General features: G+C 37.8%; 2 protein-coding genes across 2 annotated transcripts in view; both read left to right on the top strand.

The window, feature by feature from the left end:
* p3h4 (prolyl 3-hydroxylase family member 4 (inactive)) overlaps positions 1-16,536 on the top strand; it is a 118,713-nt gene extending 102,177 nt beyond the window's left edge. The window contains exons 2-7 of the mRNA XM_082186746.1: positions 48-197; positions 299-470; positions 696-824; positions 1,637-1,782; positions 2,096-2,179; positions 16,006-16,536. Coding sequence (XP_082042872.1) covers positions 48-197; positions 299-470; positions 696-824; positions 1,637-1,782; positions 2,096-2,179; positions 16,006-16,155 — 831 coding nt within the window. The 3' untranslated portion in view covers positions 16,156-16,536. The remainder of the gene's footprint in view (positions 1-47; positions 198-298; positions 471-695; positions 825-1,636; positions 1,783-2,095; positions 2,180-16,005) is intronic.
* Positions 2,494-7,056, top strand: LOC309511490 (uncharacterized protein). Its single transcript, XM_082186732.1, has 8 exons — positions 2,494-4,216; positions 4,383-4,981; positions 5,082-5,163; positions 5,253-5,439; positions 5,613-5,734; positions 5,820-6,048; positions 6,128-6,274; positions 6,368-7,056. The coding sequence occupies exons 1-8, from the start codon at positions 4,064-4,066 to the stop codon at positions 6,622-6,624; spliced, it is 1,776 nt and encodes a 591-aa protein (XP_082042858.1). The 5' UTR covers positions 2,494-4,063; the 3' UTR covers positions 6,625-7,056.
* Positions 16,537-16,948: the final 412 nt, after the last annotated feature.

Consider the following 16,948-nt stretch of genomic DNA (forward strand, 5'->3'; position numbering starts at 1 on the left):
AAACAAAAAAATCAGATGCTAAAGTATCTTATGTTATGTGCATCTAGATGAATGAGTTGGAGAGAGCAGTTTCGGCAGCACACACATATCTCCAGCGAAACCCTGGGGATCCCCTGCTATCTAGGAGTCTCAACTACTATAAAAGCCTGTTTGACATGGAGGAGTACCTCATAGACCATGAGGAGCAGCCCTATGAGGTATTTATTCTCTCCTGTTTTCCTTTTTTAACCTCACTTGTTAGAAGCACAATTCCAAAATAACTAAATATGGTTTCATATCCATTCTCCTCTCCTCTCAGGCTTTATTCCTGAAGGCTGTGAAGCTGTATAATTCTGGGGATTTTAGCAGCAGTGCTCGAGACATGGAGCTGGCGGCTGCTGAGTACTTTAAAACATACAACATGTGTTTGCTGTCCTGTGAGGGGTCATATGATGTGCAGGAGTTCAAAGACTTTTATCCCACCTTAGCCGGTCAGTGATGTCATGAGGCATTGTCAGATTTGGTTCAAATAACTGTGAATATAAAAACCTATCCCAATGAAAATAGGCCTGGTACACAAGTAACTGACTTTGGTATACTTGAGAAGTACAACAATGATCTGTCATAGGAAGTCTACTACAATCATTGGTTGAGGACTTTTTTGTGTATTAGGATTAATGCAGTATTCTCACTCTCTCTTATTTTCCTTCCCCTAGATTTCTATTTTGAAGTAATGAAGTGTAAAGTAAAATGTGAGGAGAATTTGATACCAAATGTTGGCGGTTACTTTGTGGAGAAATTTGTTGCCACCATGTACCACTACATGCAGTTTGCTTATTACAAATGTAAGTAAAACACACACACACACACACACACACACACACACACACACACACACACACACACACACACACACACACACACACACACACACACACACACACACACACACACACACACACACACACACACACACACACACAAACAAACAAGCACATGCACTGTTCAGTGTCTTAATGCATCTGCCAACAGTAGACAAAATAAATATTACGATCTGCCCATATTTAATATCAGTAAGCAGATTTCAGAAAATTTATATAGGGGATATGCAAGTCTCTCAGTATTTCACATGGACACTTTCTAATACTTTGAAACATCTTGGCATGATACATTGTAGATCAAAAAATGTGGAATAACTAACTTGCCTAGAACAGTGCATCATTCAAAACTGGTAGGGCATGATATAAGATAGGAGGTGATTTGAGAGCCATTACAGATGTTTTTGGTGTTACATCCTGAAGTCCAACATTCATTCATGTTCATGAAAAGTAGTGAGCACTATTTTCTCCCACCAGTGCTGACTCAGCTGAGGGAGCTCATTTGTGATGTTTGATTTTGAAAATATTGCATATAACATCTGTTGCTGAGACTGTATATGAAGCTCTTTGAATTTGCATGTAGTGTGGGAAATGATGATTAGATTTATTTTCAGTTTATGAAGACACATTTATGTGGCCAAGTGTAAATGGAATGTTCAGACTCAGTCAGATAGCAGTCTAGTCACTCCACTATAGCAGTCCAAACGCAAACACCCATAAACTTCTTCATCTGCAAAAGGTTTTCATTAAAATGATCACGTCTTTTGTTTTCCTTTTAGTAAATGATGTGCGTAATGCAGCGCTGTGTGCAGCGAGCTATATGCTGTTTGATGCAGATGATCAAGTGATGCAGCAGAACATCGCCTACTACAGATACTACAGGCAACAGTGGGGACTGCATGACGAGCATTTCAAACCACGACCAGTAAGTACAAACACACAAGCATATTATGAACTTATCAGGGTAATGCTTCTGATGCTTGACATTTTAATTAAAAATATATATATATTTCCCTATCACAGTACTGAAGTGGCAGAAACATTTTGTTTTGTTGGTTCATTTGGCTTCTTTTAACTCAAACCCAGGAACAAATCCACACACAACAAAAACTAGTGTTAAAAGGTCATTTTTAACTCTGCTAGTCATTCTGAAGTGACCTGATAACATTTTTAAAATATTTTGTTCTGGTTGTGTTTCTAGCACTACTGTTTTAACATTTCTGTCTTTGTCCATACAGGAAGCTCTTAGATATTACAATCTAACTATCAAACTGAAGGAACTGCTGGAGTTCGCACAGAATTATTTACAGACAGATGATGAGGTAAACCCCCATGTAATAGCACAGCAGCTAAATCCAGTAATCTAAAATCAAGTCAACTACGTTCACAAGTTACGTTCACACTGTCATTTCAAATCCGATTATTTCTTTATCTGATAGGAATCTGACCTAAATGATTGACTTTCCACACTGTGTATCACAACTGTTCAGATCCGTTCAGCATGCTTTCATACATAAAAAAAAAAAAAAAAAAATATATATATATATATATATATATATATATATATATATATATATATATATATATATATATATATATATTTATATATATATATATATAAAACTTTGCAGGATTAACAATGCTGATGACCGTTAAAACGTGCCATTACACTCTGTGAAAAAGGTCCAGCTCGCTCATTGTGAACAAGGTCAGACGCAATTAAGAAGCTGCTTTTGTGCTCAGTCAAACTGCTTTAGGTAAAGTCTCTAGTAAAATATACCATCAGATATACCAGAAGATTGGTGCAACCGTGCAAATAGCTAGAACTTGTGAATTTACTACTTGCTAGCTAAAGAGTGACATGCGTTGTCCAGTGAAGCCTGGATCGCAGTCGCATCCGCGGGCGGGTCAAGTAATAAAAAATAACATTCTGATTAATTGCGTGTGGGTCGCGGGCGGATGATATAAATCATTAAAGGGATAGTTCACTTTGAAATAAATTTTTGATATGTTTTAGCTTACCCCAAGGGCATCCAAGATGTAGGTGTCTTTGTTTCCGCAGTAGTTTCAATTTTGATATTTTTAGGTCAAACCGTTCTTGTCTGTCAGTCATATAATGCAGGTCGATGGTCACTGTCTCAAAACACAAGCACAGAGTCCAAATTAAAACAATTCCCCATCGTCCAAATGAAACAATTCCCCATCATAAGTACACATTGATGGACTAAGACACGAAACGAGCGGTTTTTGTGAGAAAACGAACAGTATTTATATCGTTTTTACCTCTTGTAACCACAGCCACGTCCAAGTGATCTGAGGGCGCGGGCGCTTCGGTCTGCGCAAGCGCCGGAAAGCGACGGAAGTGATCTCTCGCGCCTGTACGTCACTCATTGTTTACACAGAACAGAGATTGTAGGTAAGACGGCTAATAGAAATGGTACTAATTTGCGCTTATCCGGGATGTTTGAACCGTCGTAAAAGAAAACAATTACGTATGCTCGCGCGAACTCATCCGGGAGTGGTGAGTTTTCACGAATTCCCAATTTATGAGCCTTCTCTCTTGAAGTTATGGTTGATCGCTCTTCGGCTGGATATCAACACACCCATAAACTTACTAAAGTTGAGGAGGGTCTGCAGCGATCATTTTTCCCCTGATGATTTTATAAACCAAGGAGTGGATCGCATAGTACTGACATCATCAGCTGTGCCTATGATGTTTTCGCATCCAACGGAGGTATGTGAACAACGTCTTTGTATGTGTCCTTTCTATTTGTAAAGCTGGCATTACATAAAATGAGCAATAAAATGTATTTTTGATGTAAGTTAGTAAAACCAATTTTTTGGGGGGGTTACTTGCATTTCTATAACTACTACTTTTTTTTATATGGGCACCATATATTTGGTAAGAATGGTTTTACATGAGAGAGATATGTAGTCAAACCAATGTGAAACTATGTGTACTACTCATAAGGGTGCAGTCAATAATAATAATAATACTACTACTAATAATAATAATACACAGTGTGGATTCATGTTCGTGTAGCTCTACTTAGTGTTGACTTTGTAATGACGCAATATTTTTTTAGGAAAGCGTACAGGAACCATACCAGCCAACAGAACATGTGTCAGATGAAGATCAAGCAACAGAGTGCCTTGGTGCATACATCGGACTAAAAGATGTTCCACAATCAACACCTCAGAAGGCAATGAAAAGTGATGCTGAAACATGCACTGGACAAGAAGATAAATCACACAAGCATTTGCTGTTATTACTAACAAGTCCACAGTCGTCTGAAAAACATACATATCCCTCCACATCTGGGACATATTATGCTATTCCAGCTGTAAGGAGCCTGCTTGTAAGTATGAGACTGGTTCTTAATTTTACATGTCAGCATAAAAATGGTAGCATGTCCTGGTCACAATAACACCTGTAAATCAAATACAGTTCTTTGTAATGTTACATTTTATGAATTGCTTTCAAACGTACACAAACTGTTCAAAATAATTCCTTTTGTCTTGTAGGATGAACCAGCTGCTGTTGACAGCGAGCCTGATGACCTAAATATCAGCATGCTTTCATTAGATCCACCATCTGAAAAGAAGGATGTTAGTTTTGTTCAACACAGTTCCACATCTGCCTCCAGTACAACCACTACGACAGATGAAGAGGAGGAACAGACATGGCAAGAACGGAAATGGATTGTTAATGAATCAGCTTTGATGCAACAATTTAGAAGATGTCAAGACTGTGGTGCACTGATCTCTGAGAAAAATATCACATCTGTAGGGAGCCTAATCAGCGTTATTTGGCAATGTGAACAAGGACATAAGGGGCACTGGAAATCTTGTTCTGATGTGCGTGGAATGCCATCAAACAACCTTCTAGTTTCAGCAAGTACTGTGTTTACGGGGTCCACATATGCAGACATCTCTGAATGGGCTGCTGTGCTTAACCTTCAGGTACCACACAAAACCACTTTTAATGCAATACAGTCTTCATACCTCATACCTGCAATTGATGAGGTATTCAAAGAACAACAGAGTGCCATACTGGATACTTTGAAAGCAGGAAGCACAGAAAGAAAGGAAATTCATTTATCAGGAGATGGGAGATCAGACAGGTACTTTTATATGTTAGTGATAATTTTTTTATGTGATGTTATGCAGTTTTTTTATTACAATTAACTTTGACAGTGGAATCTCTTTTATATCTCAACACAGTCCTGGATATTCAGCAAAGTACACCACATACAGCTTGATGGATGACATCACAGACAAAGTGGTACACTTTGAACTGGTGCAAGTATGTGTCAATGACAATAGTGAAATATGTTTTGGTTATTTTATAATTACTTTATCAAGTATAAACCACTGTTTTTATTTTTATTACAGGTTACAGAATCATCAAGCTCTGTAGCAATGGAGTCAACTGGTTTCCGGAGAGCACTCAACAAAATCCTAGATGACAACATTGGAGTAAGTGTGGTGACAACAGACAGGTCCCCATCAATTCGCAAGATAATGCGAGTAGACTACCAAAACATTCATCACGAGTTTGATGTATGGCATGTGGCAAAAGGTATGTTTTTGAAATCAATGCCTACCGCAATCTGGTTTTTTAATGTTTATACTGTTATTTAGTGATAGAAAAACGCAGCATTCAACTGTACCAAAAAGTCAGATACAGCTAATGACTGTGATGTTGAACGAAACATTTTGGATGAGGATGAACAATGTTTTATTTCGTTATAGGAATGATCAAGAAACTGGCTTCACTGTCCAGATACAAAGACAACAGAGCACTTCAGCCATGGATTAAGAGTATTGGCAATCATCTGTGGTTTACAAGTTCATCTTGTGGGGGTGACCCGGATGTACGTCTCAAGATTGTGTTTCTGTAACTTGTTTTAATACAATACACTGTAGAACACATTTAAATATTTATATTCAATTTGTCAGGAGCTGATAAAAAGGTGGAAGTCAATTCTGCACCACATATGTGGTGTTCATTCCTGGATAGAAGACGGAGAACCAAAAAAATGTATGCATAGTGAGCTTAGCTCAGAGGAGCAAAGGAAAAAAAAATGGATCGACCACACTTCCAGGGCATTCATTACCTTAGAGAACCTTGTCTTAGACAAGGGTCTTCTGAAGGACCTCAGGCAGATGGCACTTTTCAAGCATACTGGTAAGTTTACATATGTACAATGTATGTTCATTCATGTATAGACCAGCAATATTTATTTATCTTATTTTTTTTTATAAAGGTAAGCTGGAAGTGTTCCATTCACTGCTCCTGAAGTACTGCCCCAAAAGAATACACTTCCATTACACTTCAATGCTCGCACGTACCCAGTTGGCAGTGCTTGACCACAACGAGAATGTTCATAGACAGCAGGCCCGAACTGAAACCGGTAAGTTTGACTTACAATATATATCTGACTATAATGTCATAATGCATTAAAAAAATATTTAGCATTCTTTTAATTAATTTATTCACTTTTAAGGTACACCCAGGTTCAATGTAGTGTTCCCAAAACACTCTAAACAGTGGGTGGCCAGAAAGCTTTATGAGTCCCCAACTCAAAATTTCAGAGAAGAACTCGTACGTCGCGTACTTCAGAGGCGCATGGACAGCAGTATTATTTACAAGGACTCTTCTTCACATTTGGAAATACAACCTGTCCCAAAGAACATAGCGCAACAGACAAAACCGTCCAAGGAAGACACAGTTTCAAAGCATTTGTCACGATTGTCAAAGTAGTTTTTTGCAGACTGACAACGGTCTAAGTTATCTTTACAAAGTAATGGTAATACATTCCACATTCCATGGTGGTTTTCTTTAGTGGTGTGTGTGTGTGTGTGATCATTGATGTTGCCTTGTACAGTAGCGTCAATTTGTCTGTTCAGTGACTGAATGAGGTGTATTTACCAAAAATTGTACAGGGTAAATTTTTTAATTGAGGATTTTTTTGGTAGGTTATCTATTGAAATTCACACCGCTTTTGTTTTTTTTGTATTTATTAGGCCTTTATTTTATTTTTCTCTTTGATTTGCATCTATAGTTTTGTTTGATTCCCTTATTGCTGAAAAATACTGTTCATTTGTGAATGTGCAGCTAAAGAAAATTAAACTTACAATGCTTGCTTTTATGTAAAGTGTCATTACTCTTTATTCTAAATATCTACATATAAATATGAAGCCATTATAAATACAGATTGTTTATTAGTGCAAATGTAGTGGCAATTTGTTTTTATTTTAGAAATTCAAAGAAAACTTAAGTTTACATTATAATGACAACAGGCAGCACTTTCAGAAAGTCCTTGATTGCACATATATCAGTGATAAATGGTAATTCCTGTAAAATAAGGAAAAGGCTTACATTACAAGTAAAAATTATAAAAAAAAAAATATATAGAATGTTGTGACAAATTATAACAGTACAATACAAATTTCTACAACATTGCAAATGCATTGTCTGCCTCTGTGAAGCCCACATAACGTCCGGAAGGGGATGGATATTTATCGCGGATGGCTTTCACCACACAAGAGGGTAAAACTTTTCTATTTCTTCTGCCCAGATATTCCCCCTTCAGCATCCACTCCAAAACCACACGATACGCCACCAATCTGCACTGTCTGAAATATAATGCAGTAATTGTAATTAATTAATTGGTTTATAATGCACCCTATAATCGTAGCGATAATAATAAAAATACAACACATTACTCACTCTATTGACAGCGTGCCATTGGGTCCCTCTGGCCTTGGACGTCGCCTCCAGTTTATACGTGGCAAACTAAACACAACATGCAAAACGCTGCGGCTCAAAAGCGGAGAAAACTCAGGATCTTCAGTCAGGCAGGTGTATGATGGTATACTGTCAATGTCCTCGTCCTCGTCTTGTAGTTGTGGCATTGCTATGTTCCATTCGTGACAACATATGCTCTCCACTTCTGTTGGCATCTCACAACACTTGCTACAAGAACACCACCAATTCTGAAGAGATCTCTGTCTCTCTGAGGCTTGAAGACGTGCTGCTGCAGCGGATGCTTCCTCCATCGCTCTGAGTTCTTGATCTGAGTATTCTGGTTCAAATAAATATGGTTGTGAAAAAAATTCAACGTTGTCTGTTGATATATCGAAATCGTCTTCCATTGCGATTTCCTGTATATCTAAATAGGTGTAGATCTTCACAGTGAAAGGTAACACTTCCGAAATCTCTGTGTAAACAATGAGTGACGTACAGGCGCGAGAGATCACTTCCGTCGCTTTCCGGCGCTTGCGCAGACCGAAGCGCCCGCGCCCTCAGATCACTTGGACGTGGCTGTGGTTACAAGAGGTAAAAACGATATAAATACTGTTCGTTTTCTCACAAAAACCGCTCGTTTCGTGTCTTAGGCCATCAATGTGTACTTATGATGGGGAATTGTTTCATTTGGACGATGGGGAATTGTTTTAATTTGGACTCTGTGCTTGTGTTTTGAGACAGTGACCATCGACCTGCATTATATGACTGACAGACAAGAACGGTTTGACCTAAAAATATCAAAATTGAAACTACTGCGGAAACAAAGACACCTACATCTTGGATGCCCTTGGGGTAAGCTAAAACATATCAAAAATTAATTTCAAAGTGAACTATCCCTTTAATGATGGTAATATTAAAACAACGTGTAGGCCTACATGTGTATGTGAGTGTGTTGCTGAAATCTGATTTGTTGATGAACAGCTGTTTGGTGGGAACTGCCAGATTCACACAAAATTATCAAAATGACCACCTTGGAGAATATTTGCGTGAACACAGTCTTTTCTTAAATTAAAGCCGCCTTTTCACTGCACACGACATTCAGACTCTTGGAATTCGCCACCCAGTGGCAGGAGTAAAGATCATTTTTTTATTACAGTATGCAGCAACATGTAGCCTATGTTAAAAGCGCATATTCTGCACTAAACGATGATATTCTGATATCATATACTCTTACGTTTATTTAACTCCACATACTCTTGCACTTCAAATGATTGTAAATTTTGTTTGTATCTTTGTATTTTAAAATGATAAATTACTTGTATTTTAATTAAATACTTTTTCACAACAGTATTTTGTGTTGTATACATTTGATGAGTAAGTATTTGTAATTAAATACTTTTTTGATGTATTTGTGCCCATCTCTGGTTGTGTGGGACCTTTATTTTGACAGTGCTGAGAACGCCAAAGCCTGAGCACAAAGAGCTCCCATTCTTCATTAGTTTACAAACTGTTTAACAATCTTATTTAATATGTTATTAGATAGAACTGTTAAACAAAGAAAGTAATCAGCATCCATGTGGTTGATGCCCAATGTCGCTAGCTAAGCAGAAATACATAATCATGTTTTGCTTGGTCCCTACAAAGTCATGTTGGATTTTCTCGTTAGCGTAAAGGTTAAGAAGTGCCCGGACTTCATTTTCCATGTTCGTGGATTAAATACATAGGCTATAAACTGTGTATACACTGCTTTTTTTTTAATTGTGAAAAGTTTTAGCATTTTTTGTTAGAATTTTGAGCATTTTTTGGCTTGTCTTTGTGTACTGAAGCATTTCTCGCATTCCATTCATTCTTAAGGGGATCAAATTGACCCGCAAGGGAAGGATTTTTTACTTTAAAAAATTTCAACCACAAAACTACTCGATTCTAGCCTAGAAATCTAGACGCACCCTAGCGGCAGCAAAATGTATTTTGCAGCCAGGGCAGTCTAGCAACTCTCCATTGACTTTCGAGCTGCAAAAACCTAAATTGGGTCAGGCCAATCACATCGTGTATAGAGTAGGCGGGGCGGGCTTAACATAATGACGACAGAGTTGCGACGGTTCCCTGCTACTTGAAAACAAAGAAGAGCTGCTGCTGGAGAACATCTTTTGAATCGGCTTTGACCGCGACTCTGGAGGACTTGGAGTTAGGTTTTTCTTTGAGAAAAGAGCATAGAACGGCACTTAAGTCATTCTTAAAAAAAGGAAGATGTGTTCGTAGTTTTGCCGGCCAGATTTGGCAAAAGTTGAATCTATCAACTGACGTTAGCTCCGCTGTTGGGAAAACGCTCTGGTTGGTTGAAGTGCTGTCCTATTGCGTGCAGAGGGAATTTGAAAGACAGCCGTTTATCCCACCCCTCGGACTGAGTCGTGTCTATGGTGAGTTGCCAGACCTAACATCTTGATGTAGGTCTGGCTTGCCAGGCTAACTCGATTCCAAAAAAAAAAAAAAAATTACCCGAGGTAAGGATGAGGGTTATGAATTTAAAGAGTTGTGTGAAAATGGGATGCATGTCAGATACGCGTCATGTGCAGGCGGCAGGTCTTAAAGTGACAGCAGCCAAATAAACCTGCTGCTGTGAGGTCTGTCAAATAATGTTAATCATCCAGCAGCCATATCACCCTGTAGCAGCGCCGTACTGGGACACAATTTCAGGCCGGGAAATCCTACACCCATCCAGGCCATCCTATGCACCCAAATAAAATTTAGAAACATGGACAATAGGGCTGCACGATTAATCGCAATTTACATGTAATCGCACTTAAATCGAGATGGCTTATCGTGATTTTAAAATCGCAAAGGCTGCGATTGTTTTTTAAAAAATTGTATGGGCAACTTGTCATTGATGTACGGCTCTGTAAATGCTGCTCCATCTGAAAGCACTTTGAGTTTTAGTCACTTATAATGTGCATTTGAAAAAACAGCACGCGTCAAACATCTTTCCAAAACATGAGAAGCATTTATGAACCTCTTGTCCAACAACAGACGGGGTCCAGTTCAGCCTGTCGGGGTTGTTATTCGCTATAACAACCGCCTCGCAATATCAAAAGTTTGGAAACATTACTATTTTTAATGTTTTTGAAAAAAGTTTCTTCTGCTCATCAAGCCTGCATTTATTTGATAAAAAAAAAAAAAAAAAAAAGAGTAATATTGTGAAATATTATTACAACTTAAAATAATAGTTTTCTATTTGAATATACTTTAAAAAATAATTTATTCCTGTGATGCAAAGCTGAATTTTCAGCATCATTACTCCAGTCTTCAGTGTCACATGTGACATCCAGTCTATCACATGATCCTTTAGAAATCATTCTAATATTCTGATTTATTATGAGTGTTGGAAACAGTTCTGCTGCCTAATATATTTGATGAATAAAAGGTTAAAAAGAACTGCATTTATTCAAAATAAAAAAATATTTTCTAATAATATAAATCTTCTTTACTATCACTTTTTATCAATTTAACACGTCCTTGCTGAATAAAAGTATTGATTTATTTCAAAAAAAGAAAGAAAGAAAATTACTGACCCCAAATTACTGACCAGTAGTGTATATTGTTGTTACAAAAGATTTCTATTTTTAAAACATTTGCTTCTTTTTTTGCTTCTTTTTTTTCTTTTTTAAAAACTTTTTATTCATCAAAGTATCCTAAAAAAGTATCACAGGTTATGAAAAAATATGAAGCAGCAGAACTTGTTTCCAACTTTGATAATGAATCATCATATTAGAATGATTTCCAAAGGATCATGTGATAAACTGGAGTAATGATCCTGAAAATTCAGCTTTGCATCACAGAAATAAATTATAATTTAAAGTATAATAAATTGAAAACCAATTATTTTAAATTGTAATAATATATCACAATATTACATTTTTTTTCTGTATTTTTGATCAAATAAATGCAGGCTTGATGAGCAGAAGAAACTTCTTTCAAAAACATTAAAAAAACTTTTCCAAGTTTCCAAACTTTTGAACTGTACTGTATGTATTAGGGTTGGGTATTGGTTGGGTTTTATCCGATACCAGTACCTACTCGGTATTTTTCAAACGGTTCCGGTGCTTAAACGGTTCTTAAACCGGTACTTAAGAAAACGAAACCGCACACACTTTATCAAAAAAAAAAAAATACCTGTGTGTGTTTTCTGAAAAAGATTTTCTGATTTCTGATAAAATAAAAAATTGTGCTGATGTAGCCGAAAACACTTAAGTTAAGATTAAAATTTAGTCTTCTCATATTATATATATATATATATATATATATATATATATTCTATTATATTACATATTATATATTATAGACTTTTACAAAACAGAGAAATATCTGACACTGAGCAGAAATATTTAACACACCTATATAGTATAGCCTCATATAAATATACTTGATATACTTCATACTTGATATGCAATATTTGCAGTTGGCATTAAAATACTAGACTTACCCGAAGAGAAACACTGCAGCTGAATTTGAACTTTAGTCAAGAGTGTCAGAGGTTTTGGGTTCTAATCCGCATTCATATATATTTTTATTTTTTTATTTATTTTTTTAAACCGATTATGCTCATCAGTGGTTGTAGCTATATCAAGCAGGGACACTTTGTGTGCATTATATGTTGTGATTTCACCAGAACGAATAGATATGAGGCGCCGTCTAGGGCTTAAATCGAACTTCATTCACGGACACATAAAACGCTTGCATACACATACTAAGTAGTCACACATACATGTGTACTGCTGAATGCTCCAACTTTATGAAATGCACAATGTCACATCTAAAGTCGCTCACGCACACACACACACACACACACACACACACACACACGAGACGCGTGGAACTCTCCGCGCACATACTCATCTGAGATGCGAGCACACACACACACACACAAACTCGCGCACATAACTCATCTGAGACGCGAGCACACACACACACACACAAACTCTCCGCGCACATACTCATATAGACGGCGCCTCATAAATAGATCGATCTCTGCGACGTATTGAAGCGCGCGTCCGAGTGAAGAAAGTGCGGTGTGCGCGAGCCACAAGAGAAAACACTGTATCAGCGCCACTGGCACTTTGATCACTTGATTTAAAAAACACAGTTCAGCGTTAGATCGTCTCTTATTTAACAAACGAACTAAATGAATGCTCTGCTGGTTAACTGGATATGTTTTGTTATTGGATCATTCGTGCCGCGAGATGTTTAATAGGGGGCGGTGAAAAAAGTCAGGCACCGAAATCAGGCACCGAAAGTTGCGTTCTTATTCGGTCTCGATACTACCGTTTATGTCAGAACCGGGAACCGGGTTTCGGTACCCAACCCTAGTATGTATGTATAAAAAGTGCGTATTTTTCTTGTACCTGTCACTTCTTCACCTGTCACTTGTTCTGGCCTCATGTTACAAACAGAACTGTCAAGTCAAGTCAAGTCAAGTCAAGTCATTTATATAGCGCTTTTAACAATGTAGATTGTTCCAAAGCGGCTTTACAGAGATACAAGGATAGTTTAATGTAACAGAGATTGTTTTGGCTTTATAGCAGTTCTTGAATAAAGTTATTTTCCAGCTAAAGTTAATTTGATTGATTCACTTTGGTCGCAACGATCATTAGTTATTAACTTAGGAGCCGCTAACACAACACCGTTTTAACAGGAAACTCTACACAGACTTTAAACGCGAAACCTGTGAGAATGCTGATGGTGTGCACATGCATATTACGAGTTCAGTCTATTGGTATGCGCGTTTGAATATATGTGCGCAGGTTTGTAATTCCCTACAAACCAAGCCTTAAAAATCTTGTCTGGCCTTAACATTTTGATACAGAGTTGTATCACTTCGGGGTAGATACGCAAACCGAATTTTCCCGACAACGCTTTATCTGTAGAGTGGTAAAGGGATCCTCCATAAGGAGAAACTAGTTGCCACTTTAGCACCGCGCTATGACATCGGGTCCAGGCGCAGGTCCTTCATCAGATCTGGATACAGCCTGGATCCGGCAGGCTGCGAGAAAAACCTCGGGATAAACAAAAACACTAAAATTAGCATAGATGCCATTCTTCTTATGATGGGGCTTCTTTTGGGCTTGTCAAAATCTGAGTGACTATTGGACATTCATATTTAAAACATTAAATGAGGCCTTTAGCTTGGATATAAAACCCAGTGTTGAAGTTTATCTCGAACTTTATGAAGTTTATCTTGAACTTTATGAAGTCGAGAAGAAGAATATTATTGGAGTGGCCTCAATGTGGTTATGTGTTCTAATATCATACTTAAAATTAGAGAAAATTAAATATTTAATGAAAGGATCTGTCCAAATTTTTTATAAGACTTGGCAACCCATGATTACATATTTTGAGAAGATGAAGATTCTCCCACTTATGCTGGGTACACAACAAAATATTTTTTACATCTTATAAGATTTTCAAAATGTGACAAACATGAGGACAAAAAATCCTAGATTTAACCGTTTTGCTCATATAGTGTGTGGTGTGCCCATAGACGGGTGTGCCATGATGTGACAAAGACAAGCACACCACACACAAACAGATTTTCAACCAGAGTCTTGACTGTGAACACAGGAAATCTCGCAAAATCTCGCGAGACTTCAGAAAGCATGCCGAACGATATGCAGGAAAAAATTCAGATGATAGTGTTTGGGATGATTTTGTTGTTTGAACAACAATACTTGTTGGAATTAACAACAATACTTGTTGGAATTATCAACAAGCTGATCCTCCATTTCTGCTGTCCACATCAATTTCACGTTGTGCTGCGCAATGACTGCGTTTGTTATGCTTCTGTCTTCCATCATCTCGCTTTCTGATTGGATATTGTTTCGTTTCACGTGATAATCTCCAGAGCGTGCGTGCGTTTGTCCTCTGAGTTCCCCTCACACATCAGGATTTCTGTTGAATATTTACAATTCGCGATCGGGGCGGCTCCGACGTTCTTCCGATCAGGTTCGGACACTCTTAACACATCTCACACACCAAGGGAAAATCTGATAAGATAATCTGTAATAGCTAGGATTGTCGGAAGGGGGGAAATCGGCCCAAAATCAGCCCGATTATCTTTTGGTGTGTACCCAGCAGTGTTGTAGTCGAGACCAGCTCACTCGAGTCCGAGTCGAGACCGAGACCAGAGAGGGTCGAGTCCGAGTCGAGATCGAGACCAAAGAGAGTCGAGTCGAGACCGAGACCAGAGAGGTTGGATAACCTAAGGTTGGGTCTAAAAACCAGACCTAAAGATATCTATATAAGGCAGACATTTTCAATACATAGTTGAGCTAGAGGCTCCACATCACATCTGACCAGGCTCCTGCTGCATTTGCGTGGCGCGAACGTTAGTCTCAAGTCATGCGCAGTTGCGCACAAGAAAGTGAATCAGCAATCATTAGACGTTTCAATCACACAACAATTTAAAGAAATATTAACATACAGTAACAATCATGAAATATTTTGAATGGGACTCGAGTGGACTCGGGAATAAGTCCGAGTCCTAATATGTTCGAGTACGAGTCAATTCCGAGTCAAAATGCACACGAGTCCATGACAAGACCGAGACCATTAAAATATGGTCTCGAGACCGAGTCCGAGACCGAGTCCGAGTCTCGAGTACACAACACTGGTACCCAGCATTATTGATCAATGTTAAATATGATCACCAATTGGAGTTTTGTTTTATAATTATATATATATATATATATATATATATATATATATATATAGTTTTTGTAGAAAACTACAAAATATCAGCTCGCGCATCACAGCTATATAGATGTTACTATATTTCGTTTAATATTCCAATAATTAGATACATTTACTTCTAAGACAGCCTTCTTTTTTTATCCCCATTATACTCTCTGTCTCTCTGTTTTATACTCTCTGTATGTTTCGTCGTCTGGACACAAACACTGTACACACACTGCCTGGTATTGGTTGTTGGTATCGGAGCATTTTTTTGAGTATGAGTACACAAGCGCAGTATCGGGCCCTATATATATATATATATATATATATATATAGTGCCCGGTACTGCGCTTTTATGTATATATGTGTATATATGTGTACACACATTAACACAAGGCGATGGTCTGATTCACATGGAAATTGGTTTGTATCATCTAGAGATTCCTCAGGCATAAAGTTGTCAAAAGAACATGCAGAAATGTTTTTGGGTGTGACCCATCATGACTAATGGAACTATATATTGTAATTGCTAAATCCAAACTTTGCAATACTAGATACACATGGACAACAGGACATTGAGGAAACCTGAATATACAAAGCTGCTGTCCTACATTGTTCTATAAATTAGACTGTTCATATAAATATGTGAATGTGAACTGTGTTTGTTAACAGGAGACTGTGAGTTCAGAGGAAGCAGCATCAGCTCTGTCAAATCCACCTGATGAAGAGTTTGAGGGAATAGGGGACTATGAGGAGTCTTTCCTGGCTGAATGGTGGCAGGAACCCAAAACTAAAGGAGATACAGGAGAACCAGCTGCATAAAACACACCAATCTTTGTCTTTGTCCGGTGTCTTCCTCGTCCATTGTTGCCTCATTCCCCCTTTTACTGGAGATGATTTGTAATGCATTAATTGTAACTCTACTTTTAACCAGATCCTTTGGAGCTTTTGTATTATTCTAATGCAGTAAGGGATTTTTACCACACAAATCTAAAAACAAAAAAAAATGCATATATTTGTAATATATTTTTTAGATGAGCTTATTGAAATTGGAAATGCATCACCAGTCTAAACTCCGCTTAAAATCAGGCCAGTATTTGGAATAGTATGTTAACCCTTGGTGTCCTTTTTTTTCTTCTTTTGTTACCCTCTCAAGCATTTAATGTGTTATCTATTAAAAAATAAATAATTGTTGATATGAAATGTGTCTGCATCTTTGATGTGTAGTCTCCTTAATTCTGACTCACATTTAGCCATTTTGATTTCAAGTTATATAAGTGAGCTGACATTGCTTTTTATCTAGGGATGCACCGATAGGATTTTTAGTCTTTTAGGATTTTTAGCTAGCCTGGAACACCGGACGGAAAGCTCTGCAGGAGAGCAAAGAGGACAGAAACAGAAGTGGGGTAAACGAACCAGGCTAAAGGCTAGGCCAGAGGTCTTCAATCCTGCTCCTGGAGGGCCACTGTCCTGCAGAGTTTAGTTCCAACCTGCTTCAGCACACCTGCCTTTGAATATTCAAGCGATTCTGAAGAGCTTGATGAGTTGATTCAGGTGTGTTTGATTAGGGTTGGAACTAAACTTTGCAGGACAGTGGCCCTCCAGGAGCAGGATT

Source organism: Leuciscus leuciscus (genome assembly GCF_965113295.1).
Source record: "Leuciscus leuciscus genome assembly, chromosome: 12".
NCBI lineage: Eukaryota > Metazoa > Chordata > Actinopteri > Cypriniformes > Leuciscidae > Leuciscus > Leuciscus leuciscus.